Source organism: Pipistrellus kuhlii, unplaced genomic scaffold (genome assembly GCF_014108245.1).
Source record: "Pipistrellus kuhlii isolate mPipKuh1 unplaced genomic scaffold, mPipKuh1.p scaffold_m20_p_23, whole genome shotgun sequence".
Classification (NCBI taxonomy): domain Eukaryota; kingdom Metazoa; phylum Chordata; class Mammalia; order Chiroptera; family Vespertilionidae; genus Pipistrellus; species Pipistrellus kuhlii.
In genome coordinates, this window is record NW_023425522.1 from 8478299 (window position 1) to 8501190 (window position 22892).

General features: G+C 52.9%; 3 protein-coding genes, 1 long non-coding RNA gene and 1 other non-coding gene across 23 annotated transcripts in view; 3 read left to right on the top strand and 2 right to left on the bottom strand.

Annotated features, from left to right (window-relative positions):
- The first annotated feature begins 574 nt into the window (after window positions 1–574).
- On the top strand, window positions 575–7888 carry KCNAB3 (potassium voltage-gated channel subfamily A regulatory beta subunit 3). 3 transcript variants are annotated; one of them, XM_036452009.2, is made up of 14 exons: window positions 584–1248; window positions 2565–2608; window positions 2695–2732; window positions 3216–3295; window positions 4787–4831; window positions 4917–4961; window positions 5171–5214; window positions 5411–5497; window positions 5738–5823; window positions 5958–6078; window positions 6163–6257; window positions 6340–6460; window positions 6631–6719; window positions 6940–7888. In XM_036452009.2, exons 1-14 carry the CDS (start codon window positions 1007–1009, stop codon window positions 7015–7017), a joined length of 1215 nt encoding a protein of 404 aa, XP_036307902.1. In that variant the 5' UTR covers window positions 584–1006; the 3' UTR covers window positions 7018–7888. The 3 variants fall into 3 exon arrangements, with proteins under 3 accessions (XP_036307901.1, XP_036307902.1, XP_036307903.1); XM_036452008.2 differs by having other exon boundaries at window positions 575–1248; window positions 6340–6719; XM_036452010.2 differs by lacking the exons at window positions 584–1248; window positions 2565–2608 and having other exon boundaries at window positions 2708–2759.
- Window positions 7889–11522: 3634 nt separating this feature from the next.
- On the top strand, window positions 11523–13855 carry LOC118726856. The gene is made up of 2 exons (XR_004990422.2): window positions 11523–11986; window positions 13573–13855. It is a non-coding gene; the product is annotated as an uncharacterized LOC118726856 (long non-coding RNA).
- RNF227 (ring finger protein 227) lies at window positions 12486–13855 on the top strand. The gene is made up of 2 exons (XM_036452111.2): window positions 12486–13297; window positions 13412–13855. Exons 1-2 carry the CDS (start codon window positions 12553–12555, stop codon window positions 13465–13467), a joined length of 801 nt encoding a protein of 266 aa, XP_036308004.1. The 5' UTR covers window positions 12486–12552; the 3' UTR covers window positions 13468–13855.
- Window positions 13856–15396: 1541 nt separating this feature from the next.
- Window positions 15397–22892, bottom strand: part of CHD3 (chromodomain helicase DNA binding protein 3) — a 29058-nt gene continuing 21562 nt past the window's right edge. For 5 of the 17 annotated variants that reach the window (XM_036452089.2, XM_036452090.2, XM_036452092.2 and 2 more), the window contains exons 28-40: window positions 22699–22832; window positions 22045–22189; window positions 21557–21719; window positions 21330–21451; window positions 21097–21232; window positions 20885–20986; window positions 20617–20745; window positions 19889–19997; window positions 19584–19716; window positions 19043–19284; window positions 17872–18035; window positions 17510–17636; window positions 15397–16643 (exon numbers count right to left, since the gene is read on the bottom strand). In XM_036452089.2, coding sequence (XP_036307982.1) covers window positions 16403–16643; window positions 17510–17636; window positions 17872–18035; window positions 19043–19284; window positions 19584–19716; window positions 19889–19997; window positions 20617–20745; window positions 20885–20986; window positions 21097–21232; window positions 21330–21451; window positions 21557–21719; window positions 22045–22189; window positions 22699–22832 — 1947 coding nt within the window. In that variant the 3' untranslated portion in view covers window positions 15397–16402. The other 12 variants (XM_036452103.2, XM_036452096.2, XM_036452098.2 and 9 more) reach the window with 9 other exon arrangements.
- Window positions 22423–22562, bottom strand: LOC118727075. Its single transcript, XR_004990487.1, has one exon. It is a non-coding gene; the product is annotated as a small Cajal body-specific RNA 21 (non-coding RNA).

The window sequence follows — 22892 nt, forward strand, 5'->3', positions numbered from 1 at the left end:
CTCAACAGCAACACTACTGATATTTTGGGGCTGGATATTTCATTGCTGGGGGGTAGTGCTGTTCTGTGCCTTATCCTGGCGAGACTCACTAGATGCTGGTAGCACATTCCTCTCCATCCCCAGTAGTGACAGTAAAAAACGTCTCCAGCCAAGACCGGTTTGGCTCAGTGGATAGAGCGTCGGCCTGCGGACTGAAAGGTCCCGGGTTCGATTCCGGTCAAGGGCATGTACCTTGGTTGCGGGCACATCCCCAGTGGGGGGTGTGCAGGAGGCAGCTGGTCGATGTTTCTCTCTCATCAACGTTTCTAACTCTCTGTCCCTCTCAATTCCTCTCTGTGTAAAATCAATAAAATATAAAAAACAAACAAAGAAAAAAACGTCTCCAGTTCTTGTCAGATGTTCCCTGGGGGACTCAATCATCCCCTCCAGAGAAGCTTGGCCTGAGAGCCCTGAGAACCACCCTCCCCGGTGCTGCTCTTCTCCTCTGAGTACATCCAATAGTCACGCTGTAGAGCCCCGGGAGGCGGGTCTTATGCAGATGAGAAGCGAGTTTAACCGGGAGGTGGGCGTGTTTATGCAAACGAGAGGCGGTGCCTGCATGTTGAGTAGCCGGCCCCGCTGCGGACGCGGCTGGGAACCCAGCGGGTCCCCTGCGGATAAGCCTGAGGTGGCACCTCTTCTCCCCACTCCTCCTCCTTGGTCCCTACCCTCCTAGATCGCCCTCCACCGTTACCCTCATTCATTCCGCCTCCTCTTCCCGCGCCAGGGCCCCCGTAGACGAATATCTCCACTCGTGGATCCCCTGCGTCTCTCTCCTCCCACCGCAAACCCCGCGACCTCCAGCAGCCCGCCCCCGCGGCCCGGTCCTGCCTGCTGACTCCCTCCGCAGCCTCAGCCTCCCCGCTCTCCGCGGGGCTCCCGCCGCTGCACCCCGCTCGTCCGCCCTCGGGCGTCCCGACTTCCCACCTTCCCTCCCCCGCGGAGCCCCCGGCCGCGGGCAGCCGGCATGCAGGTGTCCATCGCGTGCACCGAGCAGAACCTTCGCAGCCGGAACAGCGAGGACCGCCTGTGTGGACCCCGGCCGGGCCCCGGGGGCGGTAACGGCGGGCCTGCCGGCGGGGTGCACGGGAATCCTCCGGGAGGAGGAGCGTCGGGCCCCAAGGCCCGCACCGCAGTGGTCCTCCGACCCCCAGCGCCCCCTGGGGTCCTCCGAGAGAGCACCGGCCGAGGCACTGGCATGAAATACAGGTATGGGGGTGGCTGGGCAGCCCTCCCACTCTGCTCCCCCTTCCTGACCCCTGAGGCTTCCTGAGATGCCCAAGGAGCCCCTCAAACTTCGCTAAGAAGGTCCCGGCGCATTCTCTCCTTCCCAGCACCAGCGCTCCCTTACTTGGTCCCTCTCTTGATCTCCGTCGATACCCCTACTAGGAGAAATTCAAGTTTACCAAGGTTGATCCCATCCTGTCAGAGCCCGGGGATGCCCCTGAGCTTTTCTCCTTACCCCCAGGAAAGCCAGGGATGCATGGATCCCCAGGGTGCCTCCCTCCCCCCTCTGTGTCCTTGGATCCGTGTCCTGGGAAGAGGGAGAAGGAAAGGGCTTCTCCCTCTGGCCTGCTCAGGGTGCCTGACCCAGATACCGCCCCCTCCTGCCCTGCCCCATGGGCCCAGTGTCTTGGTGGGGACAGAAGTTGGAAAGATGGACCACATCTCTTCGCCCCATGCTGAGGAACCTGGGTCAGGCAGGGAAGGTGGACTGTAATGTAACCAACTTCATCTCAAAGAACTGCTGGGCTCTCAGAACTGGCGTGGGGGCAGGAGGGGGCGGAAGGGGCTCCTGCCTGGCCGTGAGCTGAGATCACCCACTGAGCCCATCCGGCTTTGTCAGTTGAGGAATTTGATCCCTTCCAAATGGCAGCTCTGCTTGGGAGCTGATTGCCTGAATGGGGGCTTGGGGGGAGGGGTCTTTCTACAATAGTTCAGAGACAGACTTCACAAGCTCACAGGGGCAGAGGGAGTTGAGAGAGGAAGAGGGAGAACTGGCCTCTCCTGTCATACCCCCCACCTAGGTGTCCTGCCTACCTTTGTTGGAATCTCATAGCCTAGGCTATCCAGGCACCCTTGCTTGATTAACTGAACTTGACTTGGTTAACTCCTCCCACTGTGGTGTCTGCCCTGTAGCATAGCACTCTGTCTGAAGGTCTGTTTTCACAAACTGATCACACTCAGCTAGATTGTCACATTTCTCCCAGCCCCCAACTCCACTCATGCAGACATGACTCGAACACAAACAAAACTCCCCCAGCAGAAGCACAAACCAAGCAGTACATCTTCAACGTGACAGGAAGGGAGATAAGCATTGTACCGTGTGTCCAGGGGAACGGTCGTTTATTTGTTCACTTATGCTGTGGGCATAGCACTGCCCAAGTCGGCAGCCCCACGGGGTCTAGTTTTGGACCGAGACCCTGAGTGAGGGCTTCTCATCCTGGAAGGAGAGGAGCTGGGGGCTGATCGTGTATGTTCCTAATGGAGGCTCCACACCTTCGTGCTACCTCTGTCTCCCGCAGAAACCTGGGGAAGTCTGGTCTTCGAGTGTCCTGTCTTGGCCTAGGTGAGTCCGAAAAAAGATTGAAGGGAAGGGTGTTCTCTCACGGCTCGCATCCCACAGTTCTCACATACCTGGCTTCTCTCTTGCAGGTACCTGGGTCACATTTGGTTCTCAGATCTCGGATGAGGTATAAGTGATGGGACCTAGAAGCAGGGTGAGGGGCTAAGAGGGAACCAGAACGAGGGGAAATGGACTTGGGTAGGGTTTTGGACAACAAGCACAGAGAATGGTGAATGGGACACGAGGCTAGAGGATGAGAAAAGGGAAGAGAATGTAGAAATCATGGCTAAGGGGCTTGCCGAAACCGGTTTGGCTCAATGGATAGAGCGTCAGCCTGTGGACTGAAAGCTCCCGGGTTCGATTCTGGTCAAGGGCATGTACCTTGGCTGCGAGCAGATCCCCCAGTAGGGGGTGTGCAAGAGGCAGCTGGTCGATGATTCTCTCTCATCGACATTTCTAATATCCCTCTTCCTTCCTCTCTGTAAAAAATCAATAAAATATATATATTTTTTAAAAAGGCCAAGGGGCTAAGGCTAAGGTGCTAGAGTGCAATGAGGGAGGTCATTGAGGGGCCAGTGATAATCTCCACCTTTTTCTCTCACCTCCCTAGACAGCAGAGGACGTGCTGACAGCAGCCTATGAGCACGGCATAAACCTGTTTGACACCACCGACGTGTACGCAGCTGGAAAGTAAGGACCGGGAGAAAGAGCTAAGTTATATTTAGAAGACTGGGAGAACATCAGGGCTTCATGTTTTCCATCTCAAGAACGCTGGGAATTCTGCCAACACCAAGTTCTATCCTTTTAGCCAGTGGGCCCCTAAACATAATGGGAATCACAGCCCCAAACAGCAGCTTAGAGGGCAGCGGGCACACTGTGCAGTCACAATAAAATAACGCCAACAAGTATATCGTGGGCACCAATTATGTGCAATGGCGGGGGGGAGTATAAATCTAAATTTTCAAACACACCATGCCCCATCACACACCCGTGGCTTCACACTGGGAGAAGCCAAATCCTGTGTAACGACCCACCCCTACCTCTTCTCCATATGGCAAACTCTTCTGCTCGTCCTCAAGACTTGGCCAAGTGTCTGCTTCTCCAGGAAGCCTTCACACAATGCCCCACCAGCCCCTCCGTTCCTAACGCACTTTACACCGTCACACCATGATCAATTACTGGCTCCTGTAGCCATATTTGCTGCTCCACTGGGATGCTCCTCCTCCTATGAAATCTGTCTTGCTTTTTTTCCTGTGTCACCTAAGTACCTCCACAGAGCCTAGCAGAGAGTAGGTATTACTTGTGGGATAATATCAATATGCCCTCCAAAAGCTCCCAGTCTAAGTAGTTAAACAAATCAACCAAAAAGACAGGGAGATATGAAAGAATGAAGAACAGTCCACCATAACTTTAAGACTTCAGCTCATAATTATGTGTCCAAGAATTGTGTAGCCCAGTGACTTTCAACCTTTTTCATCTCATGGCACACATAAACTAATAACTAAAATTCTGCAGCACATAAAAAAAGAAGAAAAAAACTTGGAGGTGGGGGGAGGGGGGGGCAATCTGACCAAAAAAAATGTGTATAATTTTGATTCATTATTGTGTTGGCTGTTGCCATTTTTTTATTTGACAATTTAAGGGGAATTAGGCCAGTGCCCGGACTAAATAGTCAGCTATTATATGTTTTAGAAACTCCTGTGGCACACCGGGTGAAAATCACCGGTAAGAGCTATGGAAGCTAACAACGACTGACTGACTGACTGTAGTTGATAGCAATCAGCGAAGATTTTCCCAGAGGCAGACTCTGAGCATAGCTTTGAAGGATAGGTGGGGTTTTGTAGACTCAAGGGGAGGGGGCAACACAAATGGTTGGAACCAGTGTCTCTAAGTCCCACTCCCCTCATCCTGCTCTATTCCTTTCAGAACTCAGAACAGGGCTTGGCGCATAATTGATGCACAGTTGATATATATTGAATGATTGAGTGAAAACTATATGACAATACCCCTAGTTCCAGGAGCTTCCTTTTTTTAGTCCTGGATGGGGCTGACAGCCCTTTGGACTCCTGGTGTATTCTCCACTTAACAAGAGAGGAAATGAGTTGAAGGGGAATGTGAGGAAGAGGGGATGGAACTGACCCACCTTGGAGGGGCAGTGCATCTCCATTGTCTTTCCTCCAGGGCTGAAAGAACCCTCGGCAACATCCTCAAGAGCAAAGGTTGGAGGTGAGATTGCGTTTTGGGGGGACTGCTAGGGACATAATCATCAAAGGTCCTTTTCTTGCTGGTTCTCCCATTTCTCTTTTTCCAGGAGATCAAGCTATGTCATCACCACCAAGATTTTTGGGGGAGGACAGTAAGTGGCTGCCCCACTAGAAGTGGGGAAACGATCTTCAGAGGTATATGGCGCATGGAATGGGGGTGGTGACGCCAGTCCCTATATCTGCTATCCCATGTCTATATCCCACCTGCGAGAACCCATGCAATCCCAGTTCCTCATGGTGCAGGCCAGCCCTGGTCTCCTACCCGTGTCACACCTCATCTCTGACTTACCTTTTCCTACAGGGCAGAGACTGAGCGAGGCTTGAGCCGCAAACACATCATTGAGGGTGAGAGTCAGAGACTAGGAACCTGAAGTGGCTTGGTGTGGAACCCAGAGGAGTTGGGAACATTCTGAAGCTCCTGAGTTAGAGGCTTTGACTAGGGAAACTGGGATGTAGACGGCCATGGCAAAAACGGTGAGATCTAAATTCTTCAGAAACTGAAACTAAAGTACTTACCTTCCTCTCCTCATCCCTACCCCAGGCTTGCGAGAATCTCTGGAACGTCTCCAGCTGGGATATGTGGACATCGTCTTTGCTAGTCGCTCAGATCCCAACAGTCCCATGGAGGGTAAAAGCAGCACCCCAACTTAGAGAGTCCTTCAAAACCGAGCACGTCTCAGACTCTGCAGGAAGCCAGCCCTGGCTCAGGACCCCCGGACTTAGACGGGGAGGGAGGCAAAGAGCAGAAAGCAACCTCTCTGACTCCACAGAGATGCCTGGGGTCTTGGTGGGGCAGTCAGGGGTCTGCAGATTGGAGCCCTGGATGCCAGGGACCTGGCAGTAAGGCTCTCCTCTCCCATATGCCTAGAGATTGTTCGAGCCATGACCTACGTCATCAACCAGGGCCTGGCTCTGTACTGGGGGACATCCCGATGGGGGGCTGCAGAAATCATGGTGAGTGCGCTACCCCACTTTCCCCTGTCTGGCTTTCCACATGGCCACGCCAACCCCACTCTATTGGAGGAGGAGGAGTGGAAGAAGATGGAAAGGATGCTTCCCCACCCCACTCGTCTCTCTTTCCCCCTCAGGAGGCCTACTCTGTGGCCAGACAGTTCAATCTGATTCCCCCCGTGTGTGAACAAGCAGAGCACCATCTGTTTCAGAGGGAAAAGGTGGAGATGCAGCTGCCAGAGCTATACCACAAGATCGGTTCGAAGCCCCTCGTCCCCACCTCCCCCTTGGGCTCAGCATCACCTTGATTCCTTTCCCCACATCGAATCCTCTTTCTCTTAGGTGTCGGCTCAGTCACCTGGTCCCCTCTGGCCTGTGGCCTCATCCACAGCAAGTATGACGGGCGAGTCTCAGATCCCTGCAAGGCCACCATCAAGGTTTGATCTTGGGGCTCAGGTGGCAGGACTGGCTTGTGTTGGCTGTTCTGGGGGGATGGGGTGTCTTTTGCTGATTCTCTTTGGTTACCAGTGGCTCAAGGACAAAGTGCAGAGTGAAGATGGCAAGAAGCAACAAGCCAAAGTCATGGACCTTCTACCCATAGCTCACCAGCTGGGCTGCACTGTGGCGCAGCTTGCTATTGGTGAGATACTGCCAACCCTGGACCCTGCAGAGGCCTTGTCTCCTTCGGAGAAACTCTCAAACCCGAGAGTGGTGTGTCCTGAGGGAGCATCCTCTTCCTCAGAGACACTTCTGAAGTTCATGTGTTCATTCTCATCCATCCGTTCTCTTGCTTTCCTCCTCTGGCTTCAGCGTGGTGTCTCCGCAGTGAGGGTGTCAGCTCGGTCTTGCTGGGGGTGTCGAGTGCAGAGCAGCTGATAGAACATCTGGGTGCCCTCCAGGTGAGCTGGGGAGGCAGAGGCTGGGCCCATCTCTGTCCCCTCCCCAGGAGCCAGGGCGACCTTGTCCAACCCAAAGTGAGGACTCCCTACAAGGCCCTCGCTTTGCAGAGGAGAGATTCCAGGCTCACAAGGCAAAACGGGCCACAGCTTGGTCCTCTAAGTGCAGGCCCTCAAACTTCAGATCCTTCTTCTGTGACCCGACCACCCCATTCTCCTCCAGGTGCTGAGCCAGCTGACCCCGCAGACGGTGATGGAGATAGACGGGCTCCTGGGGAACAAACCACATTCCAAGAAATAGCCTGTCGGGGGCGCAGAGACCCAAATCTGGAGCCGCTACACGCCAGCCAAACCCCTGCAGCTCCAGATTCCTCCACGCAGCTGCCAGAGCCAAGTGGTCCCGCCCACTAATGAGTTCCGGCTTCGATAATCTATGCGCATGAACAAAGCCATATCCTCCCGTGGTGGGGCTTGGGAGGAAAAGTAGCCCGCTGCTCCCTCCTGCGTTCTTCCAGGCCTTTTTGCTAATACCATGAGCTATTATAATAGCATGAGCTACTGGGCCATACCCTCCTTGCCATTTGGTCTCCCCTCTTTCTCTCTTACCCCAATAGCCAAGGGGGTTAAAAAAAAAAAAAAAAAAAGCTAAACGGTAGACACAAGAAACGCAGATTACCTCAAAAATGGCCCTTGAAATGTCATTCAGGGGTAATAACCTCACAAGTGAGTTGTGATGTCACCTGGGACAAAGGAAAATGGGGTTCTTTGCCGTTATGACGTTATGCCATACAAAGGAAGCCAGGCTGGTCCTGGCGGGAACTAAATGATAAACTTTGGGAACCCAGGACCCTGCCTCCCAGTCAGGAGGCGAAGGAGGGCTTAACACTGGAATTAGTGTTAATACGCTGTTTCTGACGAAGGCAGAGAGAAAATTGATGGCTGATGTGTAGCCGGGCCAGGGCGGCCCCTGGAAAGCGGCTGGGCTGTGCGTCCCAGGAAACAGTGACAGCCGTTCGGTGGAAGCAGGGATACGGGGCTAACCTAAAAGGGCCAGGACTTCTACCTGGCTTGGGAGGACTGCAGTCTTAGTTCCGGCAATAATCTTAAAGCAATAATAATGGCCTCTCTTCTGTAAGACTTTCCAGGGAACTGTAAATAAAATCTTAACCTAATCCTTCCTCAATCGCTGTCTGAAATCGCAGCGGGTGGGAGGTTAGGGTCTCAGTCTCAGTTGGCCTTCTCGCCCTAGCCATTAGAAAGCTCCAGTACTGGCTTTCTCTCCACCGTTCACTGACCGCAGAGACCAGGCATCGTGCTCCTCAGCACCACATTCAAGGGCCAGCGCCAAATTACTTGGGCCCCAGTTTCCTCCCTCCCTCCCTCCCTCCCTCCCTCCCTCCCTTCCTTCCTTCCTTCCTTCCTTCCTTCCTTCCTTCCTTCCTCCCTCCCTCCCTCCCTCCCTTCCTCCCTCCCTCCCTCCCTTCCCTTCCTCCCTCCCTCCCTCCCTCCCTTCCTCCCTTCAGTTGCCACATTCCTTAGAATCCAGAGAGACCTGGCTTCCTGGTCTTTTCCTCCCCCTGACACCACTGCCCTTGTTTTGTTTTGAAAGTTACATTAGCCACACTTTTGGTCTCATACTCCTTCCTTTCACTCTTGCCTGATACCCACACATACTCAGGAACTAGTTTCTTGTGGTTTTCTTGTGGCTGAATGGGAGGGTGGCTCTGAAGTTGAGGCTTTGGGATTTGGTGAAGGAGAGGTAAAATGAAAACTGGTCTATGGCTGAGATGATACAGAGAAAGGAAATGAGTTTTCCTTGGAAAAAAAGGAAAACTTGTGAGGATGACAGGAAAGCAGAATCGAATGGGATTGTGTCAGATACAGCCCCTTAGTCTTCCCTAAAGGACTCTGATTTCCCTGAGATAGAAAGCGGGTGGAAAGTTACAACCTTTAAAGATCATAAGGCAGGGAAGAATGTGCTCTGCTGCTTTTCTTAAAACACAGCTTTGCCATGCCTGGGGGCTCAGCTGGCTGGTACAGGTTACAGGGTTCGAGCCCCAGGCAGGGCACACAACTAGGTTGTGTGTTTGGTCCCCACTCAGGGTGCATGTGGGAGGCAGCCAATCCATGTTTCTCTCACATCAGTGATTCTCTCGCTCTCCCTTCCTGTCACTCTAAAAATCAATGAAAACATAACCTTGGGAGAGAATTAAAAAACAGCAACCATCTCCCCATCTCCCCACTACTCATCCTCGCCCCTGATCGTGAAGCGGGGAGAGCAATTTCTAAGAGAGAAAAAGCAGCACACCACTTTCTGGATTAGCAACCAGCTGGATCAACTAATGAATACTTACATACCACTCCTACCACCTTCCACTCATTTTGGAAGACGGTGGAGGAAACAAAGAGGTCAAATGTGTGACTAAACTATCATTAGTTTTTCTGTAACAAATATACATAAATTTACCAATTCAAAATAGTCCTCTCTTACATAACTACCTTGGAGGGTTATGCACTTATTTTATAAATGTCTCCCCCATTGCTCAGAACATATTAAAAAAAAACAAAAAACCCTCCTTATAATGACCTTAGAGGCAGTTTAGAACCCCCTTGCAAGAAACCTTCCTTTAGCTGAAGCCGGTTTGGCTCAGGAGTAGAGCGGTGGTCTGCAGACTGAAAGGTCCCAGGTTCGATTCCGGTCAAGGGCATGGACGTTGGTTGCGGGCACATCTCCGGTAGGGGGTGTGCAAGAGGCAGCTGGTCAATGTTTCTCTCTCTCATTGATGTTTTTGACTCTCTATCCCTCTCTCTTCCTCTCTGTAAAAAGTCAATAAAATATATGAAAAAGAAATGAATGAAGTGAATGATAAATATGGTAAATGAGGTGTGCCAATAAAGGAAGGTTTCTTTCTTTTCACTGGGGATGTGCCCGCAACTAAGGTACATGCCCTTGACCGGAATCGAACCCAGACTCTTCAGTCCGCAGGCTGACTCTCTAACCTAGGGGTGTCGAACTCAATCAGAGAAGGGGCCAAAATCTAAAATCCAGCCTAAATCGCGGGCCGAATGGTTTACTGAACAGTCATAAACTGTCATTGTGATGGAAACGCAGCGGAGGGCAGTGATGACAGCGCGGTGCGGGCCACATTGCAAGGCCTGGTGGGACGGATTTGGCCCGCGGGCCTTGTGTTTGACACATGTGCTCTATTCACTGAGCCAAACCAATTTCAGCTCATTCATTCATTTTTAAATGTATGTTTTTAACTGACTTCAGCTGGGAAGGGAGAGGGGAAAAAAGCATTGGTTACCCCAGGGACCAAACCTACAACCTGGGTATGTGACCTGACTGGGAATCAAACTGGCAACCTTGGAGTGCTTTGGGTGACACCCAAGCAACTGAGCCACACCAGCCAGGCAGCTTCATCCATTAACTTAAACATTTACTGAGTCTTACCATGGGATACAATGGTGAACAAAACCAGACTCAGAACAACCTTCATGGACCTTACAAATGGACAAAACAAAGAAACAACACCCAAAGAGAAACGTCAGTTGTCCAAAGGCCAGAGAAAGGCTGCCCTGAGAGCTGGCAGACAAGTAGGTGTTACTAAGGTGAAAGCAAGCAAAGGGGCGAGGGGAACAGCGTACAAGCAGGCCTTGCAGCCGAGAAGAACATCCGACCCAGAGATCTGCAAAGCCAGAGCGTCTAAGGACAAAGAGGCAGTGGAAGCGGAATGTGAGACACGGGTGGGTTCAGAACATACAGTGACTTAGAGGGCACTCTAGAATATTCTGTATCTTGAGAACAGTAAGAAACTTTCTAGATCAATTATCTATTGATACACAAATCACCTCCAAAATGTAGTGGCTTGAAACAACTTCTAAACACAATTTTCATATTTTTTTTCACAATTCTGTGGGCTGGTTGTAGATTTCTGGGTTTGGATTAAAAAAGAAGTAGGAGACGGGGAGAGATGCTGATTTGGACAAGGAGACCATTGGTTTGGGTCCTTGAAGATAAATAAGAAAGGAGGAGCAGGTGACTGGATATCCAGGTCTGAAGCTTAGAGAGCCTTTAACTGTGAAACACGTTGGGGGCATTTATATAATCAAATCGACCTTAAAGGTTTAAGATTTAATCACCAACTGAGGATATTTTAAAATATGTGAGATTTCTGAACAGCACCCCAAAAGGAATTTCCAAAACAGTTTCGAATTATGACCGCGTCATTGAAATAAATAGGTAGCTTCCCCCAAGTGACCATGAAGACAATACAGCTCAGAAGTTCTGAAATGTTTGCTTAAAAATAATGGTATACTTTCTCAAAAAGATTACCTTCTAAGGTTTTAACAATGTCATTAAAAAGCAAAACCAACTCTACATGGCCTATAACTGTCAGTAAATGCATGGGTCTAGACTCTAGAGCACATGTGTCAAACACAAGGCCCGCGGACCAAATCCGTCCCGCCAGGCCTTGCAATGTGGCCCGCACCGCGCTGTCATCACTGCCCTCCGCTGCGTTTCCATCACAATGACAGTTTATGACTGTTCAGTAAACCATTCGGCCCGCGATTTAGGCTGGATTTTAGATTTTGGCCCCTTCTCTGATTGAGTTCGACATACCTACTCTAGAGAAACCCGTCTGGTATTGACCCAGAGAAACGGAGGTTGAAAATGTTGGGTAGTGCAAAGTTAAAATGAATACAATCTAGGCTGGGGCACAGGATAATAATTATAGCTAATACGTGGCATTTACTCTGTGCTAGGCCCCGATCTAAGCACTTTACACATATGAGCTCATTTACTTCCATCCGTATCCACATTGTACAGATGAGGAAACCAAGGCCCAGAGAAGTGAAGTAACTTTGCTCAAAATGTCACTATTAGTAAGCAGTGGTGGCTGGGAGATGAACTCAAGCCAGCTGGCACTAGATGTTACCCTCCTCCCCAGAACCCGGACTGCAGGTCCAGGAGAGGAGGGTGAGGAGGCAGCTGGGGATGGGTGTGGCCCCAGGAGGGAATGTGGGCTGTGAGTACCATGTCCTGTTTACCTGTGAGGGAAGTCAGACCCCTGAGTCAGAACGCGTGCGGGACTGTTTTGTTGGAGTCATCATCGTGTGTGGGTGTCCGGGCCTGACTACTCTGGAAGGAAAGGATTCCCAGGATTCCTAAGGCCATGGTCCTGAAATCTAAGACACCTCAAAGACTGAGATGACGACTGGTAGTTGTTGAAGAAAGAAAATTAGGAAGTCAGCCTTACCACAGCACGGTGAGAGTGTGTGTGTGTGTGTGTGTGTGTGTGTGTGTGTGATGTGTGTGGTGTGTGTGTGATGTGTGTGTGTGTATGATGTGTGGTGTGTGTGTGTGTGTGTGTGTGTGTGTATGAGAGAGAGAGAGAGAGAGAGAGAGAGAGAGAGAGAGAGAGAGAGAGGGAGAGGGAGAGGGAGAGATATGGATGGATGTATATACCAAGGCGAGCTGCGGGCAGAATGAGAGTTTCTGCCAGGCAGCATCCGTTCAAACCTCCAGGAGCCCACTGAAGATGGGGCAGAATGAGCACTGCCACTGGCTGAGAAGCTTGCTTGGATGGGGCTATGCAAGTGTGACCAGCTGAGCGAACAGGTGCCAGGGACTGCAGGGACCCGTGCGGTGGCTGGCTGGGATCAGGAAGAGGACCGGGGGTGTGCGTGTAGGTAGAATTGGCGCGCAGGCTTTGTGCCGGAGGTTGAAGGAAGGTGTGTAGGGAGCAGAGGGCTGTGCACCTCTTATCTCCCCGGGTCCCCAGGCCTGGCATCACTCTGGCCTCCTACCCCATCCCGGACCAGCTCGGCCAGGATGACATTCCCGGCCTCGGGCCGCCGCCGCCCCCACACATGCCGCCGCGGGGAGCGGCCCCACATCTGCGTGACGCCTGCCTCGAGGGGCGGGGTCTCATTTTTAAAAGGGGAGAGACGCGGCGGCGCCCGCCCCGAGGCCCGACCCGGGTCACAGGGAGGGCTGGTTCGCGCTGCCCACGGCGTCAGCCGCGTTAGCGACACCCTCGAGTCCGCGGCGGGCAGCATGCAGCTCCTGGTGAAGGTGCCATCTCTCCCGGAGCGGGGGGAGCTGGACTGCGACATCTGCTACCGGCCCTTCAACCTCGGGGCCCGCGCGCCTCGCCGCCTGCCCGGCACGGCGCGCGCCCGCTGCGGCCACCGGCTCTGCACCGCCTGCCTGCGCGAGCTGGCGGCCCGCGGCGAGCGCGGCGGAGCGGCCGCGCGCGTGGTGCGCCTCCGCCGCGCCGTCACCTGCCCCTTCTGCCGCGCGCCCACCCCGCTCCCGCGCGGCGGCGTCACCGACATCCCGGTGGACCCGGACTTGTGGTCGCGGCTGGAGGAAAAGGCGCGGGCTGATCGTGAACCCGATGAGGCTGGTAGCCCGGGCCGGGAAGGCGGCGACGCCGACCGGGAGGCCGAGGACGAGGAGGAGGAGAGCGACAAGGGGTCGGGGCCGCGGAGCGCGGGGTGGCGCGCGTTCCGACGGCTCTGGGACCGGATGCTGTCGCCCGCGCGCCGCTGGCGGCGCCCGCTGCCTAGCAACGGTGAGGGGCCGCCCCGGGAGGCTACAGAGGCGGGGTGGGGGGGTGGGGGGGAAGAATGCCCAGGGTTAGACTGCATCTTCCCGCTGCCACTGACCCTTCTTCTTCTTCCCGCAGTTCTGTACTGTCCGGAGATCAAGGACTTGGCCCACATGACTCGCTGCACGCTGTGACCCCGAGGCCGGGGAGCTGAGGCCGAAGGAAGGTGGGAGCTGCATTCCCAGGGCGAGCTGTGGTACAAGGGGCTGATGCCAGGCCTACCCCCTCTCCCATCCCAGGATTGGCACTGATGAGGAAGTGCAGCCGAGGGCAGGAGGGAACGCCCTGGAAGGTGTGGATGCTGAGCTGGGGAGGCTCCTAGACGAATCGCCCCCATCTGCTGACTGTGCCAGCCATGCGTATGTAGGATAGAGTGGCCCAGGGATGATAAAAACAGTCTGTGTGCCGTGGGAAGAAGGCAGATTGTTTCCTTAGCTGGGACTTGGCTTTTGTCCAGGGCAACTCCGGTGTGTGGGAGCAACAGGTCCCATTTTAGCAATTATATGTCAATGATTTGAAAATGAAAAAGAGGGGGGAAAAAGAAAAAAGGAACAGGACAGAGGCTGATTTTCATGTTAATCTCACTTCTCTTTCACCAAGATACTTGAGAAAAATAAGCCGTTTGGTTTGGCTGCCCCCCCACTCCACCCCCCAGTTCTGTTTTCCTAAAATTATCCAGCTGCCTCTGTCCTGCATCATTTCAGAATCCCCCTCCAACCTGTTAGGTCCAGAGAACATTCATCTGAGGCCCTAATGAGGGCCTATCAAGGATAGAAGAGAGACATTTGGTAAAGCATCAGATCTGAAATCCCATCAGTATCTTACAGTACATAGTCAGTGGGGGCTTGTTGGAAGTAAAAAGTCTCAGGATTCCACTTCACTTGCTGAATCAGAACCTGCATTTTAACAAGAATCCCAACTGATCTGTGTACACATAAAAATGTGTCAGCCCAGGTCCTATGTGCTCTAGGAGGTTACCATCTATGGGTGAAATATTTAGAACACAAATGGTATTGAATAAATTTTGTACTATTTTATTGAAGGTTCTGAAATGACATTCTGTTGCTGAAGAAACCTAAGTTCATGTGCATCGTTGGATTTTCCTCTGAGTTAAAAATGTGAATTTAAACCATATTTTGGTTTTTCCTGTCCTTAAGTCTCAGCTTACATGTTCCCTCTTTTGGGAAGCCTTTTTCAGCATCAACCTGGTGTTGCTGCTCCATCACCTTCTATAGCATGATGCCTTGTTTTATGTTCTTTGCCTTTATTTTTAGATAGTATGTGTTTTGTTAGTGTCCCTACTAAAGTGTAAGCTCCATGAAAGTAATGACTGACTTATGACTATTTTATCTCCAGTGCCAACAACAGTGTTAACGCACAGTATGTACCAATACTCAATAAATGTTTGTTGAACCTTTTAACATTCAAAAATTGACCTCTCTCAGCTGTGTTTGTTGAATTTTATCTTTCATTTTTTAACATTCAAAAACAAAGTGTCGGACCTCTCTCAGCTTCTGAGCAGCCCTGGGAGTGAATGATACATGTCAAAGAAATGTCTAGCAGTTAAAATACTTAGCAAGCTATGGAGGTCTGACCCCACACTCCCCACCTCTTAAAAAAAAAAAAAAAAAAGACGCAATTCACACTTGGGACTGAACACGTGGAGCTTTGGGGACCTCTGCTGACTCTTGCGGGAACTAAGCATGGGAAGGATGGAGATGGAAAGATGATCAAAAGGATGAATAGAAGGCAGTTCTGAATCGCAGCAGGCAACCCCGCACACACTTCTGTCCAGAATCCCTGCTATCTCTCTGACTTCAACCTGAGGCCTGTACTGGTATCCTGCTGCTCACCCTCCATCTCTAACCTGAGCTCGTCACATTAGGATCGGGGTTGGGAAAAGCCTTGGAGTTTTAATTGATGATCCAAGAAATAAAAAAGAAAAAGGTAGTCACAAGGTTTTTAAAAAGAGAAAAAGATAATATGAAACAGCAAAATCCTTTCTTTCTTTATCCCTCCCCCCCGAGTCAAAGAACTCCCACTCAAAAACAACAGAGCACACAGAAAGGAAAGTATAATTTATATGTACAACCAATAAACCTGATACAGAAGAGGGGACTGGGACAGACCAGGAGTGAGTGTGAAAAGGCCGGGGAAGGGCCAGCAAGAAAGTGAAGGGGCAGCGAAGAGGAAGTGGGGGGTTCGCCATGCAAACTGCCACTCTCCTCAGCCCCTCCGGGGAAGAGGGTGTGCGTGCCCGCGTATCCCTAGCCTGCTCTCCATTTTTCTCCTCTGGTCCTAGAAGCAAATAGCCCCCTGACTGGGCCCCTGCCTCACACACTCAAATTTAGTCTGTATTCAGGCCTTCAGGAGAGAAGGGAGAAGTCCTCAAAGAACCTGAGCCCGAGCGCTGGGGGTCCCCCAACATCTGGCCCAGGTGTTCTCTCCCACCCTTTCTAGGTGACCCGGGTCCCTAGGGCAGATTGGGGAGCTCCTCTTTGGCTTGAGGGAGTATCGCCCAACCATCACTCTGTAGGGGTGGTTCTTGGCCCCTGTGGAGGGGGTAAGATGCCCAACACAAGATGCCAATACACAGGAGGTAGCTGAGCCAGTGAATGGCGCCTTTATTCTGAGGCGGAACAGCAATGGGCTCCCTCGTAGCTGCCCCACACTCTGTTTAAGGAGGAGAGGTAAGGGAGGGAAACATGCAGCCACCCCTCCTCTCCCCGCTCTCTCTGCCAGGGCTCATCGTCATCCTTATCTAAAGGCCCCTCCTCCTCCAAGGCTCTCTTTCCTCCACGAAGCTTCTAAAGGCCAGGCAGTGCTAACCCCCACCTCTGCACAAGGTGGAGCTTAGATTGCAGGAGTGAAGGCTCCACCTCTCACCTCCCACAACCATTTATTGGGAAGCTGAGTGTTTGGCAGAGGACGATAAAGGTTCCTGGAAGACCCTGCTAACCAATTCCCACCCAGCACAGTCTTCAAAGCGTGGTGGGGGAGATGTGTGGGAGTGGAGAAAGACAAAGGGCCCTTCTTGGAAAGAGGAGTCAGAGAGGGGCAAAGGGGCTCCTAGCCCAGTGGTGGCCCAGCGGGTGGGGACGGCGGAGGATTGGCAGCAGACCCCGGAGCCTGAGCTGGGGGTCGGCCTCGGGCCCGGGGCCTGGGTGAAGGGCAGGCCTGGGATCCAGTCAGTCGTCTATACAGATCACCTCCCCGGCTCGTGGCTCCTTCCGATCCAGCCCGTCTGACACTAACGCCCCCACCATGTCCTTCTCCTTCTTCACCAGCACTGGAGGGCCGTTGGTGGCGGCTGTTGGGAAAGGGGATAAGGAAGTCAAATCCCTACGTCACTCCCAAACATCGCTTTCCGACAATAGTATATTTTTGTCCTCTCTCTCTTTTTTTGTAATTGACTTCAGAGAGAGGGAGGGAGATGGGGAGAGGGTTAGAAACATCAATAAGGAGTCTGGCCACCATGGCTCGGGGCTTGAGCATCGACCTATGAACCAGGAAATCATGGTTTGATTCTCGGTTAGAGCGTATGCCCGGATTGCGGTCTGATCCCCAGTGTGGGACGTGCAGGGGGCAGCCAATCGATGATTCTCTCATCATTGATATTTCTGTCTCTCTCTCCCTCTCCCTTCCTTTCTGAAATCAACAAAAGCATATTTAAAAACAAAAACAAAAACAAAAAATATCAATGATGAGAGAGAATCATTGATCAGCTACCCCCCGTTTGCCCCAACTGGGGATCAAGCGCGACCTCCTGGTTCATGGGTTGACGCTCAACGAAGCGTATATTCTCATTTCTGAGTCACCCCGTGCCACCTGCAGTTGTCCAGGGTAGGGATGGTAAGACCAGAGCGAACACCGCTCCCTGAGATCCCCCCCTGTGCCACATGCGGGAACGCATGCTCCACCTCCCACTGTACCCCCTTCTCATTCACACTCTCTCCCTGAAGTAGCCCAGACGGAGGAGGCTCAGGTAGGAGATACCACTGAAACCCTGGACGAGGCTTTTTGAGCAAGGAAATGGAAGAGAAGCTCAGAAAGGGGTGGGAATATTAAACCCCAGAACAACTCCATTCCATAAAACTCTGGGTATTTCCAAGGAGCAGTAAAAGATAGCTGAGCAGGGAGGAGCCTGGAAAAGGAGGAATGAGGGGGCCAGCTGACCTGTGATGAAGGACCCTGCTGGCATCTGGCTGTAGTTGGCGCCTGCGGCGGCCAGAGCCCCCACAGGAGCGGCGCTGAAGGCCGCCCCGTACCCCGGAGGCGTGGCGTAGGGGCCCGGGGGAAAGACCTGGAACAGAGAGGGAGCCCAAGTTAGAGAGTCCACAGTCTGAGAGGAAATTAGCTGAAGGGAAAACGTTAAGGACCAAATCTAGAACTACTGACGGGTATAATATACAGGAGCCTCGAGGGTGATGTGTATACTAGAGTAAGTCGTTTTCCCAGGTTGTATAGGATTCGGAGTAAGTGTGTATACATGCAGGAGTACCAACAGGGAGAATGGAATTAGAGGGAAAGGAGGTTACCGGTGTGGGGTGAGGCTCTGTGCCCTTGCTGGCCAGCCGGCTGAGGATGCTGCGCTCGGACATCTGAAGGCGGGCTGCGATGGGGGGTATTCGAGACAGCGTGGCTGGCAGGCGGGTCACGTCTGCCTTCATGTCGCTCAGCAACTCCTCCAGCTGGTTCAGAACTGGGGCCCGGGCCATGGAGAAAGAAAGGCAAGAGAAAGACAGGGAAAGGGAGAGATGGAGCCAGGAAAAGAGATGAAGAATCAGATGGACAGATAAAGTCAGAAAAAGAGAGTGAGAGGACACAGATGTCAAAGAATCAGAGAAGAAGAAAATGATAGAAGTAACAGAAAAAGAGAGTGACTCAGTGAGTAGGTAAGTGACAGGTAAAGAGGCAGAGAGACCAGATCATCACAGAGACAGATGGAGAGAGAAGGAAAAGGGAATATGGAGAAAAGGAGGAGAGGGGAGGACATTGGAAGACACAGGGGCGGGGAGTTGTCAGAACATCCCATATTGGAAGAAGGAAGTTTTGGGGTTGGGGATGACAGGGAGGAAATAGGAGGCGTGGGGAGGTGGTAAGTGGTGTCAAAGATTTAAGGATCAAGGTTTTAATATGTAATGGGGGAGGGAGGTTAGAGGGTCAGCATTAGGAATTAAAACAGGAATCAAAGGGTCCAGGAGCCAATTACTACATCAGATAGGATTAGATGGGTAAAGGGCCTTGGAATTTGATATTTCACTTTCAAGGTAAGAAGGTTTGGGAGGAAAGGTTGAAGGTCAAAGGGAAGTTTCATGGGGTAAGGTCAGAGGGTGGGGTGGCGGTAGTTTCCGCCTCGTGGGGTGAATGAGATCTGAGGAATGTGATTTGTGGGATTGGGGATAAGGATTCTTGTGGCTCTACACAGGCCGAGGCCCCAGAGAGGGTGCTATGGCAGGCATGTGGGTCAGTGAGGACCATCTACCCCTTGGAGGGGATGTGGCACAGCCTCACGGAGTTCAGGGGAGGAAGTCCCTCTCGGGCACTGATGTGAATGCTATCAGGCGCGGGTGAGAGTTGGCTGCACAAACCTAGAGGCTACAAGCCAGGCGGGCTAGGGGTGGGGCTGGAGGTCAGAGGGGGTTGGTTCGGAGGGTAAAGGGGTCAGAGGGGTGGGAAGATTTTGAGGGGTGCGGGGTGAAGACTTACGCAGCGTTGTGGGCCCTCCCCCGCGCGGGGCCGCCGCGGCCCTTACCCTTGTGCAGTACAGCGTTGGCCGGCTTGTTCCCCGCCAGCGACTCCTTGGAGAGGTGCTGGTGGCTCTCGGCCAGGCACTCGGCCTCGGCGAAGCGGGCGTGGAGGGCCATGGCGGGGTGCGCCGGCTCCTGTGATAGGTTCAGGTAGGCCGCCCGCCGAAGCTGCTCCTCAATCACCAGCGCCTGCTCCAGGAGCTGAGGGCAAGGGAGGGAGTCAACGCAGGCTCTGCCAGCAGTTGGGGAGGGGACGGGAGCCAGACTGGAGACCACATCGCTCTCACTGCTGACCCAGGGCATGCCCACTCCTCATCAGTACGACCCTCGCACCAACGCAGACCCAGACCATACTCACCAACACAAGCTTACACGCCAGCCTTGGCCTCGAGCATCACCACCCCCCTCAGGGTGTTAACCTTCCCCACCGTCCAACCAGACTGGGCCCCCTCTGACCCAAGCCCCTCTTCACTACTGTTCCTTTTGTTCCTCATCCCCACCTTGAATCTCCGGGCCAGAAACTTATTTTTCATCTCCAGAAAGTTCCCCTTATTGGCTTCCGTTTTAAATGGCTCATTGATAATGGCAAACTGAGCATCATTCTGGATGTCCTGCCACCGTGCATAGCCATGGCTGCCAAGGAAGGAAGAGGACCATCAAGGAATGTAACAGGAATGGATTGGGCTTGATCTCCCCAAAGTGTGGCACCATGCCCCCTTCTCTGGCTGTGGACTCCTCTTCCCTGTAACTCCCCTCTCTCTAGGTTGTGAGAACCGTTTCTGTCTTGTATTTGTATCAAGGATACAGAACAATCCCAGCCAGAAGCCAATAGTCGTGTCTTCTGTGCCAGATTTCATTGAGTTTCCCCGAGGAAATAGCTGCCCGTTCCTCATTCTGCCACAGCGTGTGAAGCTCTGGAAAGAGGGTGGAAGATAGATGAGCATCAGGAATTTTCAAATCCCATCCAACCCAACAGAAAGGTAGAGAAGAGGGAACTGGGTAGTGGTGGAGGACACTAAGGCTCTGTATGAGGCACGGGTCAAGGTCAGAGCAGGGTTAAGCATAAAAGTAATTACAAACGAAGTTCAAGTTAGGATTGAGAATAAAGGTAGACCCCAGCCGGCGTGGCTCAGCAGTTGAGCGTCAACCTACAAACCAGGAAGTCAGGGTTTGACTCCTGGTCAGGGCACATGCCCAGTGTGGAGCGAGCAGGAGGCAGCAGATCAATGATTCTCTCTCATCATTGATGTTTCTCTCTTTCTTACCCTCTCCCTTCCTCTCTGAAATCGATAAAAAATATAGTAAAAAAAAAAAACAAAAAAAAAACACAAAAAACCAGATAAAGATAGAATTAAAGACAACATTAGAGTTAGGAATATACCAGTACTTAAGAAGGACTGAGGGCAGGAGTAGACCCAAAATGTATCATTTCATTGGCAATTACTTGGAACTGAAGGCCTCCGGCAGAAAGAGAACCCCATGAGGATGAGCAAACCCCAGCGAAAAGTAGGCGGCAGTGAGACACCCACCCACCTGTAAAGCCGCCATCGGCAATATTGAACATGAACCGTGGCTTCTCCGCCTTCTCCTCACGTCGCCCATTGGGTCGTGGCTCGTCTCGAGGCCCAGATCGAAGCTCCCGGCCCCCTTTCGCATCCTCTGCTAGGGCAGAGGGGACACAGCTCACACCCGGGTCTCCTTCCAGATCCCAACCTGCACCCTGCGCTCTGCTGGAACCCACCCGGACTCCGCCTCCCCTGCTTCCCTCCGTCCCCAAGTGCACCGTCCTTCCACCCATTACCTCTCTTGCCCAAATCCCCTGTTTCCCCCTCTGGCCTCTCCCTGTGTTCCTGTCCATCCAACGGCTTCTCCTCCCCCCTCTCTCCTGGCGTCGACTCTGTGGCTGTGGGAGGGGGTAAGGGACAGGAAGGGAGAACGTCATCCTCATTCCCTGAACCCAGAAGAGGAAACCCCCAAATCCTAAGCCCATCACCCCGAAGTCCATGCACCCACCTGACTTCTCTCTGTCCCCCCGGTACCCAGGTTCAGGCTCCGTCTCTCCAGCTCCCCCTGACTCCTCATCCTCCAGAGGAATCTTCCTTGGCTCTAGCCGTTCCCCGAGGGACAGGGCTGGGCTGGGGGCATCAGCCTGGAAGACAATGAACCTGAATGAACTGGGGGTTCCGAGACACATGGCCTTCAAGACCCCCATTCCTTCTCCTTAGAGGAGCCAGGTGGCCACACACCTCTGTCTCCATCTTCTCCCCAATTTTGCTATTCTTCTCTGGCTTCTCCTCCTGGTTTTCAGCTTCATCCTTCTCAAGCGGTGTCCTTATGCCTTCTCCTTTCTCACTTGGAGCTGGAGTAGCTACCGGGGAAAGCAGAGTGAAGAAGGCAGAAACTCCCCACCTTGACTCCAATCCCTCTGGGCCTGGCCTCATCTCCCTCTCTCCACCGATGCGGACCCAATTACCGGGCTTGGAGGCGCACGGACTGTTGGCAGCAGAAGCCTCCGGGGTGGTGGGAGACGTTTTGGTAGGAGAGGAGGCCCTGGAGGAGCGCTTAGACTCAGCACTGGGGTCAGGCATCAGCTCAGGCATCGACCAGCGCCCATTGATGTGCTCAAACTCCTGTACCTGAGGGGAGAGGGAGAGCCACAGACAAGGATCTGCTTCAGCCAATGGACCAAAGGAGGTCCAGTCCCCTCTGCCTCATCTTGAACCAGCCTGAGTCTGGAACTCAGGGACGCAAGTCAGAGGAAGGACATAGGGCAGGCAATCAGCTTGGTCCTTTTGGTGAGGGGAAGACTGATACCTTCTTATTTTTTAAAAATAATTCTTGTTGAAAGTGTTACATAAGCCCCTCTTATCCCCCCACTGATCCCCTCCAGCCCGCCCCAGGCCCAGGCCCAGGCCCAGGCCCTAATTGCCCCGTTGCCTGTGTGCATGGGCCATGTGATACCTTCTTCTTGACGAGAGACATGACTCCAATGCGGGTCAACACTTGTTGGCGACTCAGGCCCTCTCGAGGGACCCCGTCAGCAAATGTTTCAGAGCCGTCTGCCCCGGGCTCACAGAGATGGCGCATGAACAAAGACACATAGGCCCTAAGACGCATGGGGATTGAAGGTGGGTTAGAAGAGCCTTAAGAAGGACAGGGGTTACAGAACCCCTGAACCCTAACTTCCTGAGGTGCCTCCAGGGGTCCTCCTGAGCCTCTCCAAATCCTAACCCACCACCCGCCCCTCCTCCTGTTCTTCCATGTCTCCTGGGCTTTGGTATTCATTCCTAGGCCCCATCAGTCAGCTCCTCATCCTTTTCACCAGCTCCCGGGCCAAGTAAATGTGAGGCAAGGACAGTCTAGGTGAGGTTCCTTTCTTAGCCACCTCTCCCAGGAGGAAGGACGCCCAGCCTCTCTACTCTTGGCTCGTCTGAGGGAAGGTGGGTCAGGCTAAGCCCACCTCCCAGGAAACCGAGCCAGGACCTGTTGCACGGCAGGGAGCATGATGGTCAGCTGAGTAAGATTACATCATATGGTGGCCAAGAGGAAGGAAGTAACACCCTTTCAAAGCTCGTACCCCTTCGTCCACCTCTGTCCCGCATCACCCACACTCACTTGAACTCTTTCTCCGTCTTGCCCCTCAGGTCTCGCACCAGCCACTGGGTGGTGAAGGCATCCTGCGGGGGCATTCCCCAGCGCATCACAGCGTTGAGGAAAGCCTTCCGCTGGCGGGTGTTGAATCCCAGCACCTGAGGAGAGGAGGAAATGGGCGAGGATGTCCAGGCATCTCATTCCTCGGTCCTTTCTCC